General features: G+C 38.1%; 1 protein-coding gene across 1 annotated transcript in view; it reads left to right on the top strand.

Moving 5' to 3' along the window:
* The window catches only part of LOC122817287 (medium-chain acyl-CoA ligase ACSF2, mitochondrial-like), a 1,325,947-nt gene that overhangs the window by 1,297,743 nt on the left and 286 nt on the right, over positions 1-27,918 (top strand). Inside the window, exons 15-16 of the mRNA XM_044090513.1 lie at positions 10,543-10,611; positions 27,422-27,918. The exon at positions 27,422-27,918 is cut by the window's right edge and continues 286 nt beyond it. Coding sequence (XP_043946448.1) covers positions 10,543-10,611; positions 27,422-27,472 — 120 coding nt within the window. The 3' untranslated portion in view covers positions 27,473-27,918. The remainder of the gene's footprint in view (positions 1-10,542; positions 10,612-27,421) is intronic.

Here is a 27,918-nt window from a genome sequence, read left to right as displayed (position 1 = left end):
CATAGCATGTGTGTGCAACCTTTAGTTTGTCTTTCTTGACTTGGCCAAGGCCTTCCACACAATGCCACATTTTGTGCATCAGTGTGAAGTGAAGCCAGGTGAATGCCAGCTGCTATGTTGCTGTGTGGGTTGCAAACTGGCTCACAATCAACACTCATTCAAAGTTTGAGAGTTGACTTCTAGCAGCAGAACCATCACCCACTGCTACCCATGGGTCACCACAAGTGTCACTGCTGTATCCATTCATGTTTGCCATTTACATCTCAGAGTGTCTGTGGCTAGCCAAGTTTGTGGCTAAATGACACTTAGGTGCTATCATTTTATCCCCTAACAATGTGATTGCTGTTCCAAAGGGGCATACACAGACAAATGACTGATGACAACTATGTGCTGTTAAATAACCATTGTATAAATGCATCATCATTTCCTTTGGTATTAATAATGTTCCAGCTTATTATGACATAACCCTGAATAGCCTAATCACCAATTTTGAATTTATAGACCTGTGAACACAAGCAGACTGCAACATGTGTCTACTGTTATGAGGAAGGTTTTCGAAATATTGCATCAGATTAGAAAAAACATTGCACCAGTATCACATTCATTTCTAAATACACTACAGTCATCCATCTTCAGGCTTACTCTGGAAAACAATGCTCCCTTTGCTATGTATTGTAACAGACACCTGCAGAAACTTGACAGACCTCAGAGATGTACAAGTAATATATATCAGTCTGTCAAATGTGTCGAATATAGACAGACTGATGTAGCTGTCACTGTACATAGTATGATATAGACTGCTTTGGGGTGACTTATGTATACCTTATAGTGCGTTTTCTGACCCAGTAGTGATGGAAATGATGCCCATACATATATCATTTGGGAATACAGCCAGCTATTCAAGGGCCATCAGTGTAGACTGACATATATAGTACATGTTGGAGGGACAAATACATCTCCCATAGGTTGCCAGTACTCTGGAATAGGCTCCAAAACAATGGAATGCTGAGCACCTACATGACACTGTTCATCACAACCTGGATGACTTGATGTTAAACAGTTGATCTCTGCCCTGCATTGCCCCTGCTTCTCACCTGGACATGGGTAGTTCTTGCTAGATAATCTTGGCATACATGATATCTGACACTGAATTTTATATTGTGATTTCATGGTTAGGCTTCTAAACACCATCAGGTCAATAGCCTGGTAACAACCTATATACCTATGAAGCTATGTTGATATACATGCCAGAAATACTGATATACTGTATTACTGTTTTAATGACAGTTGAATACAGTGCATACTTACAATCCTGCTATCTCAGTCTGATGTTGTGACTTCTGATGAGCACCACAGCTGTGTAATAAAAAGAATTACATGGAGAACTTCAGATTGTATGATTCACATTTCAGTTGTTAACTTCACAACCCTTATGAGAGCATCCGCTGTAAAGTAGTGAAATAATAATTATAGCATTTGTCTAACTGGCCAAGTACAATATAACTGACAGGTGCAATCATCAATTCAGCACCACTCATGCATATGTTATCATTATTTCTGTAAATAGTTACTCTGTGCGTCAGACACATAGTGTTACTATCCCTAAATCAAAAAGATAGAAAACAGGGATATGGCACAGTTATCATCCCTGCACAAGGTGTTGTGTGGGGTTGCAGGAGGCCTAGGCTGACAGAAAAGGTGTGTGAGTGTGTGCAGAGGCAGTCATAGGTATCAGACAGTGCCACAGCTAGAACCCTGAGCATTTGTCTGGAAACCATTTTTGAATGTGCCTGTGCCTCCATGACAGCCCTAAACATACATCGCATTACACATGAAGAGACATCTGCACCAGGTGGAGGAGGGACAGCCAGGCCTCCTCCAAACACCCTTATCTAGCCTCTTGCATGGCACCTTGCCAACACTTTGGCTACAGTCTGAGATGACAGGCTCTGAAGCAGTGGTATCTACACTTTCCTGGTCAATGTCCTTGCCTTCCACCACTCCAATATCTGTGAACACAGTGGACTGGGAATGCATAGGTGTACTGTCTGTGTATGGGGAAAATGAGGGGGATCACTGAGAGTCAACCTCTGTGTCAGATGCAGCCTCTGCAGCCCCCAGAAGTACCTCACTTTGGCCACCATCATCATCAGAGTTGGATGAATGACATCAGGTGGACAGGGGAAACAAAACCACTTCCATGATCACCTGTGATAAAAAGAAGAAGCACAGAAATACATTAGTACCTGTACTACCATGCTGCAATATATGCTAAACAATCTGCACTGCTGTCACTATTACAGACAGTTATACCTCTCAGCCCCTCAGGGCAAGATATCTGGACAAAGGACAAAGAATAGGATCAGTTTTTAAATATTGCTCTTACAAACCTAGACAGTTGATAGAATAACAGATTTTGGCTTATCATGACATCTATGAAGAGTATGAGGTGTGAAACTCAGATCCCGTCATTAGTTTATGTCTTCAGTCTTTCATGACTTGTCAATAATTTGGCAGGAAATCACTATGATATGAACTACAGCCAAGAAATATGAGTTAAAAATCTGGACATTCAGCAAAAATCTGTACAGTTGACATGTATACAGACAGTACAGCATGCAACAGGCTTGAGAGGACATATTAGCAAGATACCTTGATATTTATCTATAGTAATGACATAAATGTATTATGCTCACCAGCTGCAGGCAATAGCTGATGGTCCTGAAATAAGTAAAGGAAGAACTGATGACACCAGCACTATATTTAACAGTATGTATATAGTAGTATAGTTAATTTATAGTAGTAACTTATAGTAATATATTTAACAATGGCAGTTGCCTAGTATGAACCTATGAGAATGACAGGAGGTAATACCAATGTGGCTGACAACCTCAAAATAAGCATAAAAGTGCAGCTATCTTAAATACCCCACCAAAAAAAAAAACAACTTTACACACACTGATAAACTATTGACACCATTTCAGAATGGCACGGTATTCTAATGATGATCTAACAAAGCATACCTGGAAGCTCCTCTTGAGACACAGGAGTGGTGCCCATATCAAGAACATACTGGATTGGTGATTGCTGGGAGATGTCCTGTGTGGCAGTGTTGGCCAGGAAGTCCTCTGTGGCAGTGATAGCAGGTTCTGCAGCAGACCTACCACTGGTGATCTGGTGTTCATGTGCCACTGCAGCTGCATGCATCCTTGCAGCTGTCATCATGTCTGTTGCTTAGTGATGCACAGGGCTGGATGCTGAGACATATTGGCCCTCCCTCTGGACAGCAGTACTACACGATGCTGACATAATCCCTCTGTGATTAGGTCATTCTCAGCCTCGGTAAATTGCAGCCTACATCTAATGGGCATTTTGTGTCCTGAAAGACATTAACATAATAAGACATATAAGGATCACATAAGTACAAATAAACTGTTTACAAATATAGCAGTAAAGGAAGACTGTCAGTGCTCCCACTTGATTAACTTTAAAGATTCAACAGGGGTGAAAAAACAACATTGAAGGGTACAAAACAAGGACAGTAACAAGAGGAACATATCCTTGTTTGTGCCATAACAGATACTCAGCTATGCTCACACACACAAAATAACAGTCCATTCTAGTTCATGCCACAGCAGGAACTCATCTTTGTTCCCCCACCTCCCAAAAAAGCAAAATAACATGATAATAACCAATTTTGCTAACCAAACAACTGTGAAATGCTGAAAGTGCTATTAAAGGAACTTTCAATGAAAAATGTGTCCATAGTTATCACATAACATTATGTTTTCAGCCCACTCTACATCCTCCGTACCTCTGATTATGGTTTGAAAAACAAGGCCATGCCCTGATTACAGATCAAAAATTGCATATAGATTTATGTCACATTATCCTTAACTATATTCTAGCCTATGCATTATGGAGTTAACAAAATGGATACATACCTGATGGAGTACAATACACCTCTATAGAGATATAATATTGAAAATCAATGTGTCACTGAGTTCAAAAATGCAGTAACTCTCATCTACATCAGCTGGCCTAGACACGCATTAGCCTTTTCATAATGGAGTACTGACACTGATATAGACTGTATTTATATAGCATATATCATGGACAGAAGTAAGTTAAAAATTAGAAAGATAGCTGAGTGCACAAGACCCAGGATAAAAAAAGTGCCCAATCCTGGTAGGCACACTAGTTCCAGGACTGGAAAAGATGACAGTGTAGAATCCTCAAAATATGGGAACATTCCTACAATGGGGCCAGACCAGGCCCAGGTCGAGGATGCCCCCCCCCCCATTGTGGAAGGAAGTAGTAGTCCACAAAAACTGATAGGCCAAAGAAGAGCCATAAAGATGTTAAAGTGGACTGTTGAGGATAAGAAAGAAATTATGTATATTTAGTATTATGCAAAAAGCCCAGAATTTCCAGACACAAGACATACAGATGATTAAGAGAGAAATTAGAGAAAAGAAAAATACTTCCACAAGAAAAACTGTCAGAAACTTCAAATAAAAATTTGTATTCAGCAGTTTTGTGAAAAACTGTATATAGATCAAGAAACATTGATCTGTTTGGAAAAAGATGCATCTGAGGAAGTGCGAAAATATAAACAACAAAACCAAGAGATTTTCAAAAAGTATAAAAAAGAAATATGAACATGGGAAAGAAAGAGACATTTGATACGGTGCAATATTTATGCAAAGGAGAAAGCCAAATTAATCAATATAAAGAAGGCAGACCCAAAGATATTTGAAGAGAAATACAGGCAAAGGCATCCAGACATGGAACATTTCACAATAAAGAAAATAATATCACAAAGAGGCAATGTAGAAAAGAAGATTAGTAATGTTAAAAAATAGAAGTTGAAGTAATGGAGTGCCTGCAAAGTAAAGGATTTGGTGAAGAAGATCTAACACAGGTTACATCACAGTAAGAGTTCACAAAGTAAGGAGAAGCAGGAAGATCAGGAGACATCTGAAGAAGAAATAGGGACATGGGAAAGAAAGAGACATTTGATATAGTGCAATATTTATGTAAAGGAGAAAGCCAAATTAATCAATATAAAGAAGGCAGACCCAAAGATATTTGAAAAGAAATACAGGCAAAAGAATCTGGATATGAAAAACTTTACAATTCAAAAAATAAGAAGACAAAGAGGAAAAGTAGAAAAGGAGACCAGTAATGGAGAAGTTAAAGAAATAGAAATTGAGGTTATGGAGTACCTGTGAAATGAAGGATGCAGTGTAGAAAATCTAATTCAGAAAGCACAACAACAGGACAGAGCAATGGATATCCAAATTAAGGGGTAACCAGTGGAATGGGAAGCAATTGGTCAGGTGCCATATGAAGATATTTTAAAGCCTTCCACAGGAAACCAGTATAAACATTCACTTGAAGCTGAACAGCAAGGGAAGGACCAGGAAATTGTGGAAACGCTGATGCAGTCAATGTTGAGGAGTTATAAGCTAGTAAGTTCCCATATGACAGAGCAACAGATGGCACAGGATGAAACTGAAGAAAATGTGCCATAGGAAGATACTATAGAACTTTCTATAGAATGTCCCACAGGAAATGGAAAATAAAAAATGTGTCCTCAGTTTAGAAGAAAATGAGCTAGGAGAAGAGTTACTTGATTGAATAGAGATAGATAGACATATTAAGATCAATGAACGAAATAGACTGCAGAAGGTCAGTAAAACCCAAAAAGTCAGAAGTTTCATAAAATAAATGAACACAGTAATTAAGATTGTCTATTGAAATCCATGTGATATAACAGAAGTAAACAGGATATACTATTGTGCAGCTAAATTAATAACTGATAAAGTTCTACCACAAGAACACATGGTAGTGAGGGAAAGGAAGGGGAAAAATTGAATACCATCATGGAAGTATCGAATAGAGAAAACTATAAAGCAATTAAGACAACGTGTCACTGTTAGAATATAGAAAAGGGAACAGATCAACAGAAATACTAAGAAAGAAAAACATAATAAAAGCAATGCACAGTATTAGAACTGACCAGGATCTATCATGCACTATCAGAAATAACAAGCTAAAAATCTCAGCACTGGTGTAAAAACTTAAAAGATATGCAGATAAATATAAAGGAAAAGTACAAAATAAGTAATTTATTGATGATCCAAAAAAGTTTTACAGAGAATTGGGAAAGAAGGTTAAAGGAATTGAAAGGCCACCAAAAAGAAGAAATAGATGCATTTTGAAGAAATATTTATGAAGATCATGTGGAACATAACAAAGATGCTAAATGGTTAGAAGAAGTAAAAGAAAGACTAAGAAGTTTAAAGGTACAGGATATGAAATGTGATGAAGTAACAGCCAGAGAGACTGAAACAAAGTTAAGAAAAGCCTCCAATTGGAAAACACCAGGCCAAGATGCAGAACCTAACTTCTAGTTAAAAGTATTAACATCTTTGCACAAAGATTTAGCTATGAGTAAGAACTATTTATATGCACACCCTGAACAGACAACAGCTTGGCTAACAACAGGAAAAAACAATGCTCCTACTTAAGAGTGAACCTGCAAGCTACCATAAAAACTAGGGTCTATGTTAAATGTTCAAACATCCAAAATGTCATACATTACATGGTCGAGACCAAATGTTCAACATTTGGAAGTTCGAACATAAAAAAAAGAAAACACAGAAAAAAACACTTTAACAGTGTAGGCAGGGGGACAAGCCCCCCTGCACCCCACACCCCCCTACTCAAATATGTCAACTCTGAGACCGCACTTCAGTACAGAAAAGGGAATTTCTCCCTATCTGCACCATACGGTGTCACTGAAAGTCTATCTTTGAACACTCAAAATGTCGAACGTTTGGTCTCACCCATGTAACGTTTGAAATTTTGAGCATTCGAAGATTTGACAGGTACCCAAAAACTATAGACCAATAACTTGCCTTCTGATGACATATAAACTATACACTGGAACTGATGCCGACAGAGTTTATAGTCATTTAGAAGAAAACTCAATTATGGCAGTAGAACAAAAGGTCAATAAAAGAAAGTCATATAGAACAAAGGATCATTTGTTGTTAAAGTCATAGTGGAAAACTGTAAAAAGTGGAAGAATCCAAGTTGATTTGGATTGACTACAAAAAAAGCATTTGATAGTTTCCCACATTCATGGATAAAAGAGTGCTTAAAAATGTATAAGATACACCCTACACTGATCGACTACATTGCAGTGACCATGAAACAGTGGCAGACCACTTTGCAATTAAGCCATGATAAAGGACAAATTATTATTCCAGGGATAAAAATTCAAAGTGGGATATTCCAGGGTGACTCTCTGTCACCGCTGCTATTCTGCCTTGTCCTTAACCCATTAAGCTGTCTACTTAACAGCTTACATAATTTGGCTCCCAGAAAACAACAAAGTGTAAAGACTTCTCATCTTCTCTTTGTTGATGATTTAAAACTGTAGAGCTCATCAGACGAGGAACTGAAAGTACAACTGCAAGTTGTCAGAACTTTTTCAGATGATATAAGAATGTCATTTGGTTTTGATAAATGTGCAAAAGCAACCTTTAAAGCAGGAAAACTGCAGCACCAGGAAAACATCAGTTTGGCACAAGAATGTGATATAAAAGAAGTTGAGCAAGAGGGAGTATATAAATATATGGGAACTGATGAAGGATCAACAATAAAACATGAACAAATGTGAATAAAACTTAGTAAGGAATACTTTAGAATACTTAAATTAATCCTGAAAACAGTGTTGACATCTAGGAACAAAATCCAAGCTATAAACCAAATTGCTCTTCCTATCCTAAATTGTGGTTTTGGAGTGACTGACTGGCCCCAAAATGTTTTGGATAGATTGGATAAGAAAACGAGAAGGATGTTTCATGCTCACCAAATGGTTTATAAAAATCAGTGCATACCAAGATTATATATTCTCCATTCCAAAGGAGGGATGGGCCGCCTTGAAATTGATTACATGTATAGATCTGCGATTGTGGGACTCCACACATATCTGCTGACCTCAAAGGACCCAAATAGAGTGAAATTTTTGAAACATGAGGAGAATAAATCTAAGATGACTTCTCTGCTTGATCTAGCAGAAGCATATCAGCGTCAAGCAGGAATGGAAATCAAACAAGTAGGTAAAAACCAGGCAGCAACAAAATGTGCCAAAAAACAAAGGAAAGCATATAAGGTGAAGGACCAGATGAGAAGGCAAGAAATGTGGAAAATGCATAAATATATTTGCAAGTATAGAAAACTTCTGGAAGAACCTCATGTTGATCAGGAACGAATGCTGGAATGGTTAAGGAGAGGCAAATTCAAACCAAGAGATGAAGGGTTAATATTGGTTACCCAAGATAGTGGCCTATGTACATGCTGGTTTACAAAGTCCATTGAACATGTGGGAGAAACAGACAAATGTAGGTTTTGTAAAACTGAATTGGAAACAGTTGCACACCTCATTGCTGGCTGTGACATACTAATGACAGAAGGACTGCATACTGTATATGGGCTTATGATATGGGTGAAAGCGCTTAACCCAATTTTAAGTATTGTCCTCAGTATTCAATATTTAGCATTTTTTATTTCATTGTTATACGCTTTCAGTGTCACATATTCGTTTTTATATTTTGGTATAAGATGCTGAGGATTCCCAGCATATTATGAGTACTATCAATAATAAAACTGGTTTGGTTTTATTTCATTCGTGTTGGTGAATTGTTTAGGACGCTTACCAGTGGAATTATTCTGCAAGTTGTTTCATGGTATTACAACAGAATTAGTGACAGTACACTTTAGTGGTGTTGGAGCACTTATTGGAACTCCGTGGTATTATTATTCTCATCAGCAAATGGACTTTATCCAAGAAACAAATTGGTTATGCATGGAAAAAATAAATAAATGAGCAATATTAAGATTTGTGCTGTACCTGAATGGTCTGTATAGGAAGGCAACTAAGCAATTTAATTAACCCACAGTATGTTCTTGTTTGCCCACTACGTGTTGATGATATAATAAATTGTCTTTGTGAACTATGTTGTTTACACATATTAACATTTAACAATGGTATTACATACTGTACAGATAAAAGTAGCACTGCTTTCTGTGTAGTCTGATGAACATGCAGAAGAAAAATAAAACAATAAATGAATGGGTTATAAACATTGAAATGTACAGAGTTAATTTACTGCTAACCGAATTTACTGAATTTAAACATTAGGTTATACAACTCTTACTTCCATGTGCAGGTATCACTAGCATCTCCTTGCCTTCCTATGGAAAGGCTGCATTATATGTTAAGTATCACTTTTCGTACTTAGCCTGACACTGCTATTGTGGCATCTGCTAAACTGTAGTTGCTGCACTCCTTCAGGGACATATTCCATTCACTTATAGTCAGTTTCAGTGTAATTCATTTTATTTACTAATCGTGTTTCTTGGCTTGTTAAAATTAAAATAAAATATATTAAAAATAAAATGATATCAAGCACTTAAAATTATTCTTCTTGGACTTAAATATCATAAACAATGTGGATTTACATTTGACCTTAAAAATAAATATTAAAAATAAAACCTTGATTTAAGTATTATCTCCAAGAGTAAATCTGCAAACCTTGCCTCTCAACTGTATAGATTTTTGCAGAATGTCCATATTTATGTTTCATATCTTTCATCTGTTCCTCATAAAATGAATGGTTTTCTGGTAAATCACTGAGTACTAAGTCACTAAATAATGGCATACGTTTGAATTTCAAACTTCATATCCTTCAGAAAAATGCACGCTAGCACAAATCCTGTTATTCTACTAACAACTATAATGTGCCCCTATTTTTTGTGCCTCAGTTCCCCTGTTATTTTAGGCTTTGTCCAGATTTCTTGTGCTAAGAAGTTGAGAGGTATGCTGCAAACAGACTGTTCATATAAAGGACCTCTTAAAGAGCTTCTCTTATTAAACATTGGTTAGCTTTCCCTTGTTGCCTGACTGGATAATACAATGTCATTTCTTACAGATCTGTATGACTATGTCAATATAAAAGAGATACAGGTGTCTGTCATACTCGGTAGGCTCAATATTAAATTGTAATATATTCATTCACTAGCTTCCCTTGATAACATTAATTTCTTCAATGAGCTGTTTCTTCTTCAAAACATATGCAAATAAAAATGCAGTTCAGATGAACTAAAAGGAAACTTTACTTAACCACTAAAGTGAAAGATAAGTGCTTTCATCTACTAAACTGAAGATATTTACAGCTCTTGAAAATAGTTTAGTAGATGAAGGCACTTATCTTTCACTTTAGTCTTAAAGTTTCCTTTAATTCATTCAAACTCTGTTTTTGTTTGTATTCATTCAGTGATATAGCCACCTGAGGCTTACTCCATAGACTTAGGGACTATCTTCCATTTTAGAGTTGTTCTTCTACATGGAAACGCTTAGCATCCATCTAATTTTAAAGCTCTTGTCTACTTTAACATGTCTAACAAAAATGTAACTATTTCTCTTTATATTTTCCACTAAACAAAATTTAACTCTTTCATTCACAGATTGCCCATTTTAAAATCCCTCGATATGTGGTGTTTGTGAAAAGCTACCCCATGACTGTCTCTGGGAAGGTAAGTCTAGTCTGGACAAATGCGCTTTGCCTTCAAATCTGATTTATTGTGGTTATATATATTTATTTATTTGATAGGAATTCTTTGCGCTATAACTTTTTTCTTGTGGTCGTTATTTATTTACTGATTTGATAACATTTTGAGACTTAGATTTTTAGACAATACACATAAAGACAGTTGGAAAGTATGTAAACAGATACAGACATGATGGTACAGAAAACAACAAACAAGTACATTATTTCTTAGCATTCAACCATGCACATTATTTTGCAAGTATACATATGGCCATTGAAGATTTACCTGAAGAAAAAATGGCAGGTATTTCTGCTTGTTGGGATGAGGTTTACCTGCTATTTAAAGATCTCTGTCATTTAAAGTTTACCAACTTCTCCTAAAAGCTGTTCTACCGTCAACCTTCTATGATAATAAAGGTGTAACTGTGTTGCTGTCCATACCTACTGGCTGAACATCAGCTAAAAGTTATTAGATGTGAGAGCCCATTTGTTTCCCCCTGTACTGTACAGCAAACAGTTGACCTTTTCATCGCTAACCTTTCTGTACCTGGAATTCTTAGACAATGCCTAAATTACTTTATGCTCATTGACATTTCCCATTTAAATGGGAACAGTGATTCCAACAGTGGGATGCAGGTATTTATTTAAACTACAGGAAAAGCTTTCCACATATAAATGGTCAGTGAGCATCCTTTTACGTCTAAGAGAGTTCATATTGAGATACTAGCCTGCTCACCCTAAGACATGCAGTTTTATTGGACATGCACATCAAGTCAGCACAACGCATAGAGTCTCCATGCACCAGTCACAAGGAAGCAAGTTAATAAATTAAATGCTAAACCCTTTCCTTAACAGAACACTAGAAAATATTTCATAACTGAAGACTATGATAGACTCACTCACTCAGGAGTCACAAAAGTGGATACAGAGAGAGTCACAGTATTCACTGTCTCCTTGGAGCTATGGTTAGGTATGTTGTCAATATAATTAACTCATGAACACCTGCCAGTAGTCAGTTAATGTAGTGTTACATTCCTGTCTCCTAGCAAGCTGGACAAAAAAGCATTTAAATGCAAGAAAAATATTTCTAATTAAACTTGTAAAGCAGCCTTTTGTCATACATCTTCAGATAAAACAATTAATTTCAAATTTATACTGCTTAGTCATGGCATAGAATATCACAAATTCAGTAAACAGTTGAGTCACACTGTAAAACAAATTACTGTGTGGTTTGTCTTTCAAGTGCTATGGGTTTGAAAGACACAAGTCTGCATACAAAATTAGCATTCAGTAGTGAAGCAGAAAACAACACAATCTGTGCTGTAGCTGTGAATAAATCAAGAACAGGCCTTATCAAATGTTTTAAAGTAGCAAAAAAACCTTATAAATGTATTAGTGGCCAGCATTTCTATCATCTTAATCACTATGTTGACCTTCAGGTTATAACCATAGTTTAAGTATATGCTCTAAACCACTTGACTGAGATTTTACCATTTTGATAGGAAAACTGTCCAGTTATGAATTGTTGAGCTTGTATCTCAGAGACAACGCCAGCTTGATCTAAAGTGCCTTTTTACCCTTATCATAGTCCTGAGATTCAGTCCGTTCCCCGTCCATGAAGCTTTTAAAAGTTTTCCAGATAACTTGACTGAGAGGATTTTAGTTCAGTCTGGTCTCATTCCTCTGAGTGGGTGTGGTATTCAAAGGTTACAATATACACCTCAAAGTCTTCCTCCATGGTTAGCTGCTCAGTATGTGAAAATGTCTTTGGTATTACAAGGGACTAGGCAATTATCACCATTCCACTTGGCTGCAGCAACAGTACTCTGAAGCATTTGTTCCATGGTCATCATCTTGGCATAGGAACAAACACAGATGCATTCCAGAAAACTACTGGCTCATACCAAAGGACTACTGTTTTCCACAACTCGGGGGAAAACATTTACTCAGCTAATAGTGTTTCAGGTAATGAAAGGTAAAAATGGATAATATTTGGCATAGAAAAAAGTATGCCAAATATGCCTACTACACCACCAATGTGGTATAACAGACCACTTTTCAATAAAAATAATGTATATATGCGAGAAAGTAAGGAGTTTAGTGGCATTCTATGGGGCTTCATAAGTGCATAAAAAGGATCATCTTTCCATAACAGAATGCAGTTAAAATGCATTCCATTAGTCATGAGATTTCAAAGGTGTAAGCACTTTAAACTACAATTGTTTGTCATTCCATTCCACTTCTGAAGCTATCACTTTTACTTATACAATGATGTAAGCAGTGCAGAGAGTTAAGACTATGAGCTGTTAATAAGTTGTGTTTGTGCAGTGTAGGATTTCATTCATTCAGCCTTTATTTGCCACTGTGTGCCTCTGAGAAAATGACTTAACCAGACAGAGCTCTGAGACAACTGGGAAAGTGGACTAGGTTCCTCAGTGATCACATGGACAGCATGCCTACTAACTCCCTATGAACTTGTGAACCTATATGTATTGCAAGCACAGAAATAAACACACCTGAGTGGTTTTCAAAGAAAAAGGGAATTAAGAAGTTCAGGGAACTGCTCAGTAACTGTTGTAATGAATAGTGTAGCAAGCGTCTGGGGAGTCCAAGGGAGGATTGACAGACTTTATGTTATGCACTATCTAAACCCTTACATGGATGGAAACAACTTGTTTAATGATGGATTAAATAAATAAATTAAAGCAGATGTCTTTTTAAACTTAACTAAAGTAAAAAGGATAAATAAAAATATAGAAGGACGTATCATGGAACTAATCAATGAAGGTATAGGAAACCTGCAAACACTAGACCTATCCCAGTTTATTTTTGTCAAAGGCAGATCATGCCGACACAATGTAGTTTAAATTTTTAAAAAAGTCACAAAAGTAATGGAAGACAGAACACACACTACCTACCTTGACTTGACCAAAGCCTTTGACATGATATCCAACTGAGGAATTGTTGAAAAGCTTGCTAAAGTAAGAATAAACCCCTATGCCACCAACTGGATCAAAAATAGGTTACAGGTAGGACACAGGAAGGTAGTGCAAGGAAGCCACCTCACAGAAAGTGCATTATTGTGTCCTTTAGAAAACCAACTGCCCTAGGGAACTCTCCATCACACTGGCAATACACCCCAAACAGTAGAACTCATACTTAGATATTTGAGAATTTACGTAGACAACAACCTAGCATTTTACCAACATGTCTGCATGATTGTAAGGATGTCCTTCTATACTGCACATCTGCTAAGTAGATGGTTGGCTTCTAGGTCAAGAGATGTCATCATCCCACTTTATTTAGCCTACATTAGACCCATAATTGAGTACAATGCCCCCTTTGGAATGTATGTGCCCAGGCATTTGCAACAACAAATAGACAAAGACCACAGAGGCTTCTTACAAAAAAAATAAATACTGGCCCTAAAGCACATATACTACATGGACATCTCAAAACCCTCTCACTATACTCTTTTCTCATGCAGACTACTAAGAGGTAACCTATACCTGGCTTATAAGGCATCCCCAGACCCAGTACATATGGATCTACTCTACATATGCAAGTCTAATGGCACTAAAACACCAAGTCCAGGAACTTAAATCACTTCTCTAAAATAAACAGAACAGTTTGGAGGGACAGGTACTGTACATATCTCAGAGGACACTGCTACTCTGGAACAGACTTTCCACCCACATAAAACAAAACTCATTCATGTCCCCATTCAAATGTAATTTAGACCAATGGATGGAAAATGAAAAATTTACCTCAGGACTGACCCCTACCCTCCTAATGGACAGAGACAGTACTTAAATGCCCTGCCTTACAGTAAAGCCACCTAATGTACTGAATATGTAACTCTAACAATTAATCCTTTACAAATGAAAATCATATAAATAAAATTATGGCAAAAATAGTTAAAGATGTATGGGATAACATAGCTAGGTGACAAATGGGTAACACAGTGAGACTTAAACTATCCAGCCAGGGATGATAGCCTAGTGTTTTCATATGAATCTATGAAACTATAAAAATATTAAATACTGATCATACAGGGAAAGCTTAAGAGCGAAGAAGGGAGAAGTGAAGGACAGCAGGCAATAAAAGGGATACTGGATGAAGTGGCAAATGAAAGGTGATTTACAGTAATACCAGAAGCCTGATAAATAACAAAAAATGAGATATAATCATGCTGTATTTGTAAGAAGAAGAAGAAATATAAACTGCAGACATAATAGAAAACTACTCTATACTGAAGAGAGTTAATTATGGTGACTGCTGGATTTAGGGTGTATTAGAGACACAAGGTTCAAAAACAGGTCTGTAAATGACTATTTAGACTTAGATAAAATGCACTGTAAGGAAAATAAAGACGAGGAAGAAAATGGAATACAGTCTGTGCTTCTTGCTCTGAGGCTGAAAGACAGGATTTCTGGCTAATGATTACAGCATATCACATTCAGAAAAGAAAAAAAAAACTGATGGAAGTGATGGCATGTTAAGGGCCAGTATTAACAGATGAACAAACTAGAGAAGAGTCCTCATAGTAGTCCTTATTCTTTCAAGAGTAAGCTGGTAAAAGAAAAGTCAAACTATAAAACCTTTAGTTGAAAGAAAAATCTCTACAAGAAGATACCAGAGAAGAAGGGAACATGCATGACTTAATCCTCATGGTTTGGATAAATAAGGGGGGTATAGGCAAGAGCCAATAATGTTCATGCATCTGAGTGGTTTGTGATGACTGAGGTAATGGTGAAAAGCACACAAAACACAGATCTCTGATTCCAGGAAGGCAGCCTTCAGTCTGTGAAGGAGCACTTTTAGGAGTAATATAAATGCAGGGGGTGGAATGATATTAGAGGATGAGGTATTGTGATGTATCAAGGATGGGGTGAAGGAAGGAATGAAATCCAGCATGAGTAGGAGAAGGAGGTGTGAAAAGTCAACTGATCTCACTAAAAGAAATTAGGGATGACATGGGAAAAAGAGAAGAGTAATGCATGAAGGAGGTTAAATTGCTTAGGAAATGAGGGAGAAAATAGGCCTCTAAAGAGGCCAGCAAAAAGAAACAAATCATCTAGCATCAATGGGAAGCATCAGTGAAAAAACTAGTGAGGTGGATGAGAGCTGGGCAAAATAAATCTTTCAAATTCATTACCTGAAAACAAAAGAAATATCAAAGCATCGGTATAAAAAAGGAACGTATGTTTCATATCAGCATTTGCAAAGGAAAAACAAAACTTGGTGCCATTGTGAAAAGGATACACAGGCATGAATTTGCACAAATAGACAAAGACAAAGGAGAAAAGGAGCTCAATGGGCGTTGAGGCAATAAGGTATAGGATTCGGATGAAATACCTTCTTGGGTATAATGAGCTGACAATAGACCTTGATGAACTGTTGGCAAAATGAAAATAATACAGTTTCAAAAAGTACTCACATTGTTTTCACTTTACTGAAAATTTACTTTGTTTGACTGGGTCATGGCAGGGGGAGAATTTTTGTCTTATGTAGTTTAGTGATGTCAATGTTAGTTATATATATTTTAAACAGATGCAGGTGCAGCACCATGAAAGAGGAATGTGAGATCTTTTCAGCTCATTGAAATACTAAAACTATAAACTCATCTTTTGACTAACTCATTTTGGTTGAAAGTAAATTAAGTTTTGTGGACTTCATGAAAAGGAGCAAGACAGATATAGACTTTGTAGCCTCATTTCTTTTCAAGAAATGTTATAAAAATGAAGCAAAATGGATAGCTGGTGGTCCTTAATGCTAAATGCGTTGAATGCGTGAACAGAATGACCACACAAAGTCAGGGTCTTACCAATCCAGACTGATCTAGTTCCATGACTAGGCTAACACCATGCCTCTCAACTGTCCTGATCTTTGCAGAATGTTCAGATTTGTGCCCCAAATGTTTGGTCTGTTCCTTATAAGATTTGTGGTTTTCTGGAAAATCACTAAGGATTGAAGTCACTAAATAATGACACGCATTTGAATTTTGGACTTTATATGCTATAGAAAATGCAAGGTAACACAAATCCTGTTAAATCCTGTTATTCGATCATCTTTCTAAGCTTATGAGAGCAATATTTAAAACATGTCCCTATTGTTGGGCCTTTGTCTCCAATCATGTTAGGCTTTGTCCAAATTTCTTGCTCTAAGAAGTTGAGAGGTATGGCCAACACTGATGAGGACAAAGGGGTATGCTATGGATGTAATGCAGGTGAACCTCAGATCTTGGGCTCTGTACCTCAGTGAGTGATGATAGAGAAATTAAAGCCATGAGTATGGAGAAAAACTGCTGAAGTAGATACAAAACTGTTCAACTGTCTTAGTATAGAGGGTGTGAGCTGAAGAGGCTGCTAGAATAAAAGCTAATAGCTAATAGAATACTAAAAGGTTCAATACTAAAATAGATCTTGATGTAGATATCTTTAGCAGCGATTTCATTGGGACACAACAGTAAAATTATCCTGTATTTTAATGATAATAATGCTGCTGAGGTGGTTACGGATAGAGGAAACAGCCTCATGTGAGAACTGGTATGTCTTGCATGGTGAACAAAGAGATAGAAGCTGAGATTTAATTGCAAAAAAACATTTATGATCATGCACTTCAGTGGAGAGTGGACCTACTTTTAAGAGTGTAGGGATGGGTCCATAATTGCTCCAGACTGAGTTATAAAGCACAGTGTGAATGAGTATTTTCAAACATGAAGTGGGGATGCCATAGGTAAGGGCTTGGACCAAAAAGTGATAAATTCCAGCATCCCAGTTTTATAGATCCCAGATAAGGCCATAAATCAGCTACAATGTCTTATTCTGGCAGCTTGCAGATGGGGGGTGGAATTAGGCCACTAGACACTACAACAGAGACTTACAAAAATTGCTATGAGAATAGAAGAGTTGGAGTATGAACAAAGTCAATGAAATGCAACCAGGTACACCCTAGACAGGAAAAGAGATGGAGAAATCATTATATGAAAGCAATGCATTATCAAGGTGCAAGTGGGAGGGAAGGAACTCGATAAAATTAAAACAGGGAAGAAGAGCAGAGAGCATAAGTAGCAAGTACAATTGGGATATGTCAATGCTGACATAAGAAAGTTTTATTTTATAGAGAAGGTGGTAACGATTGGGTAGAAAATGGAATAACAGAGGAGTTGAATGATATTTCAGACAGACAGAAGAGAGGACTATGTTTTGTCAATGTTTGTCATTGTTTCCATACTGCTGATTTTGACAACTTTCTGCTATACATCATTCAAGACAAGTGTAATTTATGACGTATGATATAAAATACGGCTCGGTAGAATGACTGCAAGAGGATTTTTGATGAGATATTATTAAATACCCGAGACTATAAGATTACATTTAAAACCTATGATGAAAGTGTCAAAGACAATGTTCTAAAACTAAAATTTCATCTATCCATATATCATCTTTGAGACTCATGCATCCCCTAACATGAATGCTCAGAGATTTCCGGACTTCACAAATACAAAGTTTTCATTAGTCTGCATCCCAACTACTGAAGACAAAATCCTGGACTTGGTACTTACTGATATGGAACAACTCTGCTCCCTACTAGTTGTAACTTCATTACCAACTAACATACCCCCCCAACATAGCCCTTAGCTACTTTCTTACTAACATACCCCACCATACAGGCATCCAAGGTAGTTGGGGACAAAATTGGGTTGTGATGTATGGTTATGCTGGAACTCTAATCCTGATCAAAATAATCAAAGCCAGATGTGAGGTCAGAATTGCCTCCCAGGTGAAAAATAACCACAAAGTTTTCTTTTACTATGTTAGAAATTTCATAAACAATGCCCAGCACTGCACATAACTAATAGTAAATGACTTCACATATTCAGACACAGAAGAAATAGCCTATCTACTAATGGACAAATTTATCTCTAACTTCACCCCCCCCATCTCCCCTCCAGTATTCTCAGTTCAAATGCCCACATCTCCCTACTCATCCTCAAATCTCCTGACAAGTTCTCACTATCCAAGGCCAAAAACATAACACCTATGGAGCTAATAGCATACCAGAATGCTTACAGGCTAGCCTGAAATATGAATTGTCAGATCCCCCATAGAGGTTATTCAGCATTATCCTCTAATCAGGCTTTGTGTAGAATGAATGGAGGACAGCAACAGTCAATCTCCTGCACAAGGTTGGAGCTGCAATGGACCCAGATAATTACAGACCCATAAGCCTGACCAGCTCCATCTGTAAGTCTATGTAAAAGTTCATTAAGGAACCAATAAATAGGGATATAGGTGAGCTACAGATTCTTTACTCAACCCAGTTCAGCTTCATCAAGGGTGCAGTCCAGCCTACTTAACCTAACTGATTTTTTTAAAAAGTCACTGAGGTAATGGATGGGGACAAATCAGTGCTCACCGCCTATGAGGACCTAACAAAAGCATCCCACTATTAGTAATCATACATACACTCTTCCAGATAAGTGTTAATCCCTGTGTAACCCATTGGATGACCAAAACTAGAACACAGGTAGTAAGGGGGGCTCTTCCTCCTTCAAAAGACTTGTTCGCTAGTGGAGTCTTAGGGTTCAGTCCTTGGGCAAGTTTTCTTTACTTTTAGGAGATCAACACTAATGTTAAGGGATTGTGGCTGACACAGTTTGCAGATGACTGCACTCTTGATGACATTATAATCTCCCCAGAGGACACCAGGATCCTATAAGAGGGCCTGCTCCAAACAAATAGTTGGTGCCAAAACTTCAGAATGAATCTGAATATCAAAATATTTATAATTGTATCCTTTGGCAAACATGGCTGCCTTTGTAATGATCACATAGACACCCCCACTAAAACTGATCCAGTAGTAGTTAGATATCTGGGAATCAATGTTGACAGTGAACTGTCCTTTCATCACCATATATCCACTATGGTAAAAAAATCCTTTTTCATCACACAGCTCATATCTAAGGGTATGGCACCCAAATCCAAGGATGCAGTTCTTCCTCTGTACTTGGCACTCATTAGACCAAATATTGAGTAACACATCTCACAGCTGGAATGACCAAAGCACTTCATCACTAAAAGTTCAAGGTAATAAATTCACTTGTATTGTTTATTACTGCAGATATAGTATGTTTCATAGCCATTTGCAAATAATATTAGTGAGAGTAATAGGTCTGTAATTCCTTGTGTCAGTAAAGGGGCCACCTTCATCCAAAGATACCACAATAAGTGTATTCCCCACCCTGGGAATGTAACTACTGGAGACAATCATGCTGACTAGATGATGATAATGAAGATGTTTTGATAGATGGGACTTAGCACTTCCCAGCAGACATTCAGGGATACTCTCACTACCCATGGAACTGGTACTTTTAATTCTATCATATTTCCATCTTAATGTCTTATATATGCATATCATGTTAAGGCTATATGTCTGTTCTCTTTCATAATGTAAAGAAGTCAAGCTTCCTTTAGTTTTTTTTCATACATTACCCCTTGCAATCCCCTTACCATCCTGGATGTTTCCTTAGTACCACTTTCAGCACTGTGACCTCCTTGTCTCTGTAAGGCCTCATGAACTACACATAGCCTTCCAGATGTGGTCTTACTTACCAGTGTCTGATAGAGAATTATAACCTTATCTCTGGTTACCGCTTGCTCTGTGTCTGATGGTTTTGGTTTTAAGTAATAGCATCCCCCAAATCCTTTTACTCTGCAGTTTCTATTCTAAACTCCCAAGAGGACCCAACCACTGGGTTGTTATTCCCCAGGTGCAGCACCATGCATCTGGAAGGGATGACTCAAAGCTGCTACCTATTAATGTATGCCTCTGTTTCTCAAAATCCCTTTCCATTCATATGTTTCAGCCGGTATTGTGCACAATTACTCAGAGCTCAGTGCCATCAGCAAAGAAAGTGATCTTGCTTCCATGCCCTGTGCAAAGTCAAAGAAAAATCAAACACATTGAATAGGAATGGGCCCATGACTGAACCCTGTGTGACAACACTTCACTGCTTTTTTTTACCATCTCAGATCTCCCCACCAGAAACCTCCCTCTGTCTCATGCTATCAATCCATTTCTCATTCTACACACACAATTTACTATCAACTCTTAGCCTGGCTCTGTGGTGCAAAGAGATGTATCCATGACCCAGGCAACCAGGGTTCAATTAACAGCCGAGGCACTGGAGAAGCCAGGCAGGGAGGGTAATGAGTGAAGAGGCATGGCTTATTCACCTTTCCCAGGTGACAGTGGGGTATGCATACACTCTGAGACACACGGGATAGTATGATCTCCCTATTGGAGACCACTGCTCATGATGTAGGAGGAGTAAGGGAAGGGAAGGGCTGATTGGAGGAAACACCCCTTGTACAAGTGAAGGGACTCGCTCTGTGGACAATCCATTCCATGTCTCCTTCCCAGTGCCTTGCTGAGTGTTCATGCATTTAAGGCAAAGAGGAAAACAGGAAAAAACTTGAAAAACCCTAAAAAACAGAAAAATGCAAATCACCCATAATGGCTACCAGAACAATGACAGCTCCTAGCTGTCTCTCACCTAGGAATGGAAACAAATGGACTAATAGCCAAGAGACAGTTTGGTGGAATGTGACCAGTACATGCAAAATCTGCAAAAAATGTACTGACAGTTTTATCTCTCACCTTTGTAAGTTACCAATTGCTTGAAACAAATTCAGTGTCTTTGGGAATGAAATGAACATAAATCTTATCCACATGGATACATCCATCCATTATTCTTGAAAACAAGTCACGCAACTTCATCAGGTTAGTCAGGATCTATCTTTTGTCCTGCTGTTCAATAAATAGCCTGGTTTATTTCAGGACCCTTTTCCACTGAACCTGCCTGATGTCTTCACTACTTTCACACAACTGACCTATTCATTCATCCCAGAACTAAATGAGAGCCTTTTGAATCATTCATTCTTGTCTGGGGTCCCTAATCAACCATTTTGCTCCCCTATGGTGAGAGTTGGGAGGTCCAAAGGAAAGAGACCTACCTTCCCTCTTGGACCTCCTTTTTTATAGCAGCTCTTCTGCCCTTTATTCAGTGTTGCCTGTTGTTAGAAGCATGCCCACTGCATGCTGACTTCCTCAGCCAGTGCACATGTGCAGGAAAAGCATGTGCTTGGCAGGCCCATGCTCCTTGAGTTCCATACCTAATGCTTCCCCTAGGAGTCCCCCAAGCAGTAAGCCAGCATCATCTCCATCCTCCCCAGGACAACAGCTGAACATGTACTACCATCCTCCCTGCTTGAGTTTTCTAGCACCACAGCCACAAAATGAACTTGGGTCACCTGGGTCATAACCTGTTTTTTATCACTCTGGATGTCGGGCCTGTCACAAGAACATTTTAAGCCTTGACATCAGTATATTTTATGACTTTAAAAACTATTCTTGGGGAAGAGGCATGCTTGTACAAATATACCTGTGATAAATATACCAACATAACTTCTGGGCTGTTTGCAGACTTCACAGTTGCTTTGTTTTCAGCTTACATTAAATACTTGCATTTAGGTCAACATACACAGAGTGTGAGAACAAAAGTAAAAGGAAAGTCATTACTTTTCCCCAGTTAAGTAACTGTGACAGTGTAAAACATTGGTCTCAAGGAACACTAACCAAACAGTAGAGAGCAAATCAGTGTCCTGGAAAAAAAAACAGATTAATGGATGAATTATGGCACAGGAAAGATATTTATTAATGAGTAGGTTTTAAGATTTATTCATAAAGAAATTTTGAAGTGAAGGCTGGAGGAAGGAACATTGTTAACAAGCGATTACTCTTGAACCTGAGACTCAAGAATCAATGTAGCATTAAGCAGAATACCAGAGAAATGGGAATAAAGTAGACACACACAACTTTTCTGTAGAATTTTTCGTATTAAAACTATCTTCCCAAACATTTTTCACATGCTTTGTATTGGTAAGGTGTAATGTATGTTTCATTTGATATCAGCTCTGAAGTACCTCAGTCTAGATGACGTAGTTGAATCTTTTAATACTACCTTCCTGAACATCCTTAATTACCATGCCCCCATAAGATTTTCCAGAACCAAAGCACAACCCTCCCCATGGCTACAGAAAACCACTAAGTCAGAAATTAAAAACAGGGATAAAGCCTGGGAGCACTGGCGCAAAACCAAAACCCCCGCAGCTAGACAGAAATTCCTAGAACTACGCAATAGAGTCAAAAAGCTAATAAAACGGGACAAATTCCAATACTACCAGTCTGCCCTAGACTCCTCACAACACAGCCCCAAACAATTCTGGTCCTCCATAAACTCCATACTCCACCCAGGTAAAGTCAGTACCCCTCCTCCTAACATCCCTCACTCCTCAGAAAATATTGCTACCTCATTCAACACACACTTCACCCAAACCATACTATCACTAGCTAAACAACACAACCCCCCTCCCCTCCAATCCACACCTTCAACTAGTAATCTCCCCACTACCTTCTCTTTTTCTCCTGTACCTACCTCCAACATAAAAAAACTCTTAACTAAACTTAAACCCACCAAATTAGCAGCAGACAACCTCCCAAGTGAATACCTACAAATCGCAGCTGATGCTCTGGCCTACCCAGTATCCATCTTGATTAACAGATCTCTGTCAGAAAGTTACGTTCCTACATTGTGGAAAGTCTCACATATAATTCCCCTCCACAAAGGCGGACCCTCTGCAGAACTAACCAATCACCACCCGAAAGCTATTCTCTCTCTCCACTCTCCAAAATACTAGAGAGATGCATACACTCTCAGGTCTCACACTACCTCCTTACTAACAACCTCCTTTCCAGTACTCAGCATGGTTTCCGACCAAACCATAGCACCACCACTGCCTTACTCTCCTTTACAAACACTATCCTTCAGCATAAAAACAATGGCTATCTCTCCTGTGCTACTTTCCTAGACCTATCTAAAGCATTTGATATGGTCCCACACAAACATGGTCCCACACAAACAACTTATCTCTGTCCTCAATAACCTATCCTTCTCACAATCAGTCACCAACTGGTTTCAGAGTTACCTGTTTGACCGCCAACAATCCGTTGTATGGCAGAATGACATATCTCCCCAACTACTTGTCTCCATAGGGGTTCCCCAAGGATCCATCCTTGGACCCCTAATTTTCTCTGTTTACACCAATAATCTAGCCTCTGCCACCAAACATGGCACACTCATCCAATACGCAGATGACTCTACCATCATCTGCTCAGCCCAGTCCCTACCCAAACTGCAAAAAGTCACACAGGAAGCCTTTTCCTCTGTTGAAACATGGTTATCCAATGCCCAATTAATACTCAACCCAAACAAAACTAAACTACTCATCTTCCAACCCACCAAACATACTCAAAACAACTCTCACTTTAACATCACAGCAAAAGACAACACCACTATATACCCAACTGAACACACCAAATTGCTAGGAGTGGAAATAGACAATAAACTAAAATTTGACATTCACATATCCATGACCATAAAAAGTCCACAAAAAACTAGGAGCATTATACAGAAATAAACAATTTCTCACTAAAGCAGCAAAGATTTCAATAGCAAATTCCCACCTTATCTCCACCCTACTTTATGCCTCTCCAGTATATACCAACCTAAGGCAATGTGATCTAAACAAGCTAGAGACCTGCTACAACAAAATCGCAAAATTCGCCACAGGGGCATCCTACCGTAGTCACCACTGTCTCTCACTTGCTGAACTGGGCTGGCTTGAACTCCCTCACCTCCTTCAGTGGTATCAACTCTCACTCACCCACAAACTAGTAAACCATCCACTAAATGTCCCATCCCTCCAGAATCTACTCCAACCCTATCGCACCACCAGACCACTAAGATCCAGCAACAAAAATCACTTGCAGATCACTAAAGCCAATAACTCTGCTGGTGAAGAACTATTCTCTTGCGCCATAGCCAAATTATGGAACTCACTCCCACCCACAATTACCTCCGTACCATCATGCACCAACTTCAAAACTTTATTAAAAGCGCACCTAAAAACATGCTGGCTATGCCCTTGCAACTCCCACTCTAATATCATCCACCCCATCCAACTACTACCTTTCTTTCACTTCCACTAACTACCTTGATGATAGCAAGCTCAGATGCTCAAAAGCCTAGTACTTATTATACAGCAGGAACTTCTCATTGTTACATTTGTTAATGCCTGTTATGTACTTCACAGATAAAGATTCTAGTTGTCTACTGATGTACTATGTTCTTCATCTGTAAATATGTTGTAAGTAATTTCTATGTTAAATTGTTAATCACTATGTAATCCAATGTAACTACTCTCTGTTTATTTTACTGTGGAGCTTTTCTCCCCGGGCCTCCGCTGAAAATGGACCCACGTCCAGTCGGAGACTCCCGGTCAACATATTTAAATAAATAAATAAATCATTATTTTGCTGAAACTCTGACTCAATGACCTTAATTTACAATTGTTTCAAATGTGAAAAAAACAGCACTGTAAGCATTGCATTTTGCATCCATTAGGTTTACATTGTTGTTAAAACTTTATCAAAAGTGTAGTTAGGGACAAAACCATTGGAAGACTTAATGTACTTTTACAGAAAGCAAAGTCTAGATGGATTAGGCAGTTTTAAATTAATGAGAATCAAGTTCAGTTCTGTCTTTTTATATGCAAATACTTTTTTCAGAGTAAATATGGCATGACTTTCACTGTACTAAACATCAAGTTCAGGTTAATATCTACAGCTTGGCAAAGCATGCTGTTGAACACAGCAATGATTAGTTCCCACGTGTTATTAAGCTTTTGTCACAAATCAGCATTCAGATGTTATACCCTTCTGGCTGAAGAACTCTATACAATCTGTACAAAATTCTCTTTTGCAGAGAAGACTCCGGTCTTTTGAAAACTGTGTGCAGATTCCCAGTTAAAACACAAGTTAATACTTCAGACTGCTCTGAGAAGAAGCATTTCCTCTTTACCCATCCAACTCAAAGTGGACCTCCATGGATCTCTGCTTTTTTTTAACCATGCCATGCATTACTGAAATCCTCTATTGTTCCATATCAGATACTCCTAGTCAATTCACTTTTCCAAACAAGCCCCATGATTTCTTAAGAGATTGCCACTCCTAGATAATTGATCTAGGGGCTGAAGGGCTGAGATCTGGTAGCGGTGGGCTAAAGGTCAGAATACAGTATCCATGAGTGGAAGCTAACATTGCTTAATTCATTCACATATCTCTAAACCTGACAAACTGCAACACCTTTTTGACCTTTGCCCCTCTCCATATTATTTTTAGCTTAATTCAACACAAAGTTGAGAGGTATTGCTGTTCCTGAACGCAGAAAGTCAGTAGTGCAGAGAGACACCTTACATCTGTACCAGTGACCCAAATGCTTCTCAGCAGAAACAGTTCTGCCAGCTTGTTTGCTAAAATCATCCACAACAGCTGACTGCTCCTCTTATAGTCTTGTCACATTTAGTCTCCTGTACACTATAAGTAGACCCATATAGCAACAGCATGGTGCAAATGCTTAGAATATTCTTTTACACTTAATGCCTCCCTGGTTACCGCTGTAACAGTGTTCTGAAACAGTGTCCTGCTTTGGACCACATCAGCAAGTTTGGATCTGCAATACTGTTTGAAATGTTCTGTAATGACAATAGCATATATGTTCAGCCATATCTGTAATAAACTTTAACTTTCTCATATTCTTCAGATAGATAGCATGAGGAATGCATATCACTACAGTCATACATTGCAAACACTATGCAATATATGACTCAGTTGCATCCTACAACTGCCTGGATACTTCGGGTCACATTGCTGGGAGGGCAATTACTGTTATTTGCATTAATATAATGAACATTAGTATGGCTCTGGTTTTATTTCACAACAGACACTGGTCACACATTGCAAACACTTTGCAGTACATGAATTAGTTGTGTCCTGCAAATACCTGGATACTGTGGTTCACAGTACTGGTGGAGGGTGGTAATTACTGTTACTTGCACTAGGTGGTTATGCTTTAGTTTCACAGCAGACACTGGTCACACATTGCAAATACTATGCAACATATGACTTAGCTGTGCTCTGCAAATTCCTGGACACTGCAGGTCACAGTGCTGGGGGTGTGTGATTACTGTTACATGCATCGATATCCTTCATATCACTATGGTTTTGGTCTTGTCTCACAGCAGACACTGGTTACATATAGCTAAGATTATGCAGTATATGACTTACTGCTGTGTCCCATAACTGCCTGGGTACTGCATCCCAGACTGTCAAGGGGCCAGGGGTGATTGCCATAGCAGTCACATACATTACTATAATAACAACACTAGGATTTTGGTTTTCTTTCACTGCAGATACTCATCATTATTTAGTCAACAAAAAGCACAGCTTTCAGTAACAGCATACCTAAAGTAAAATGAAAATTATTAAGCATTGCTCACTGCTACAAAGCATGACACATTTGCCACCATGTTATCTAGTTATGCTATTACGTGTAGACTACAGTGCTTTTAGAAACCTTCATTTATGTTGTATATAAATATAGCCCCTTTACCTGAAACTAAATTAGATTATAAGGTGTTTAGCACAGGACTAGAATGTGCCTCAGGTATACTACTATGGTAATACAAGGAGTAGCATTAATGAGCCATAACCTCTGCAGAAGCATATTCACTGACCAGAATGCTATAAAGTACATGACTGCCAGAGGCAAGTCTTTCTCTTTTTCTCTCTTGCTCATTCTGACTAATCAGTTTCTTTTTGTTGTGTTTTAGATTCAGAAGCACATTCTGAGAAAAGAAATGGAGAAACATCTTGGACTCTGAACATCATCAATAACACCACGATACTCATTTATGAGTTGAAAGAATCTCTCCTAGCCCATATAACAACTTGGATGGCATCTGCACATTTCTGGTCTCATTCCTTCCACTACCCATTATCCTGGCTCATTGTATTTCATTTACTTTGGATTAGTTGACTTTATGGACTTTATATGCCCTGTGGATACAGGCATGTGGAAAACAATATAAAACACTTACAATTATCGATGAATTTCTACATTTAAATATTCTCATTGTTTTGTTAATGTTAGATACTGGAATGCTGTGCATATTTCACCTGATTTTATAGTCTGTCATCCCTACTTAAAGAACAGCTTGGACCTTTTCCTATTTCAGTACTGTGACATGACTGTTTGTATTTCTACATTTTCTCATTTTTTATGTATGCATTGCTTTTAAATGGTGACAGATCCATGCGATAACAGCTC

This window comes from Protopterus annectens, chromosome 12.part0, assembly GCF_019279795.1.
Source record: "Protopterus annectens isolate FY-2018-M chromosome 12.part0, PAN1.0, whole genome shotgun sequence".
NCBI classification, from domain to species: domain Eukaryota; kingdom Metazoa; phylum Chordata; order Ceratodontiformes; family Protopteridae; genus Protopterus; species Protopterus annectens.
Note: the sequence above shows the minus strand (reverse complement) of the source record. Positions and strands in the feature narration are given on the sequence as shown.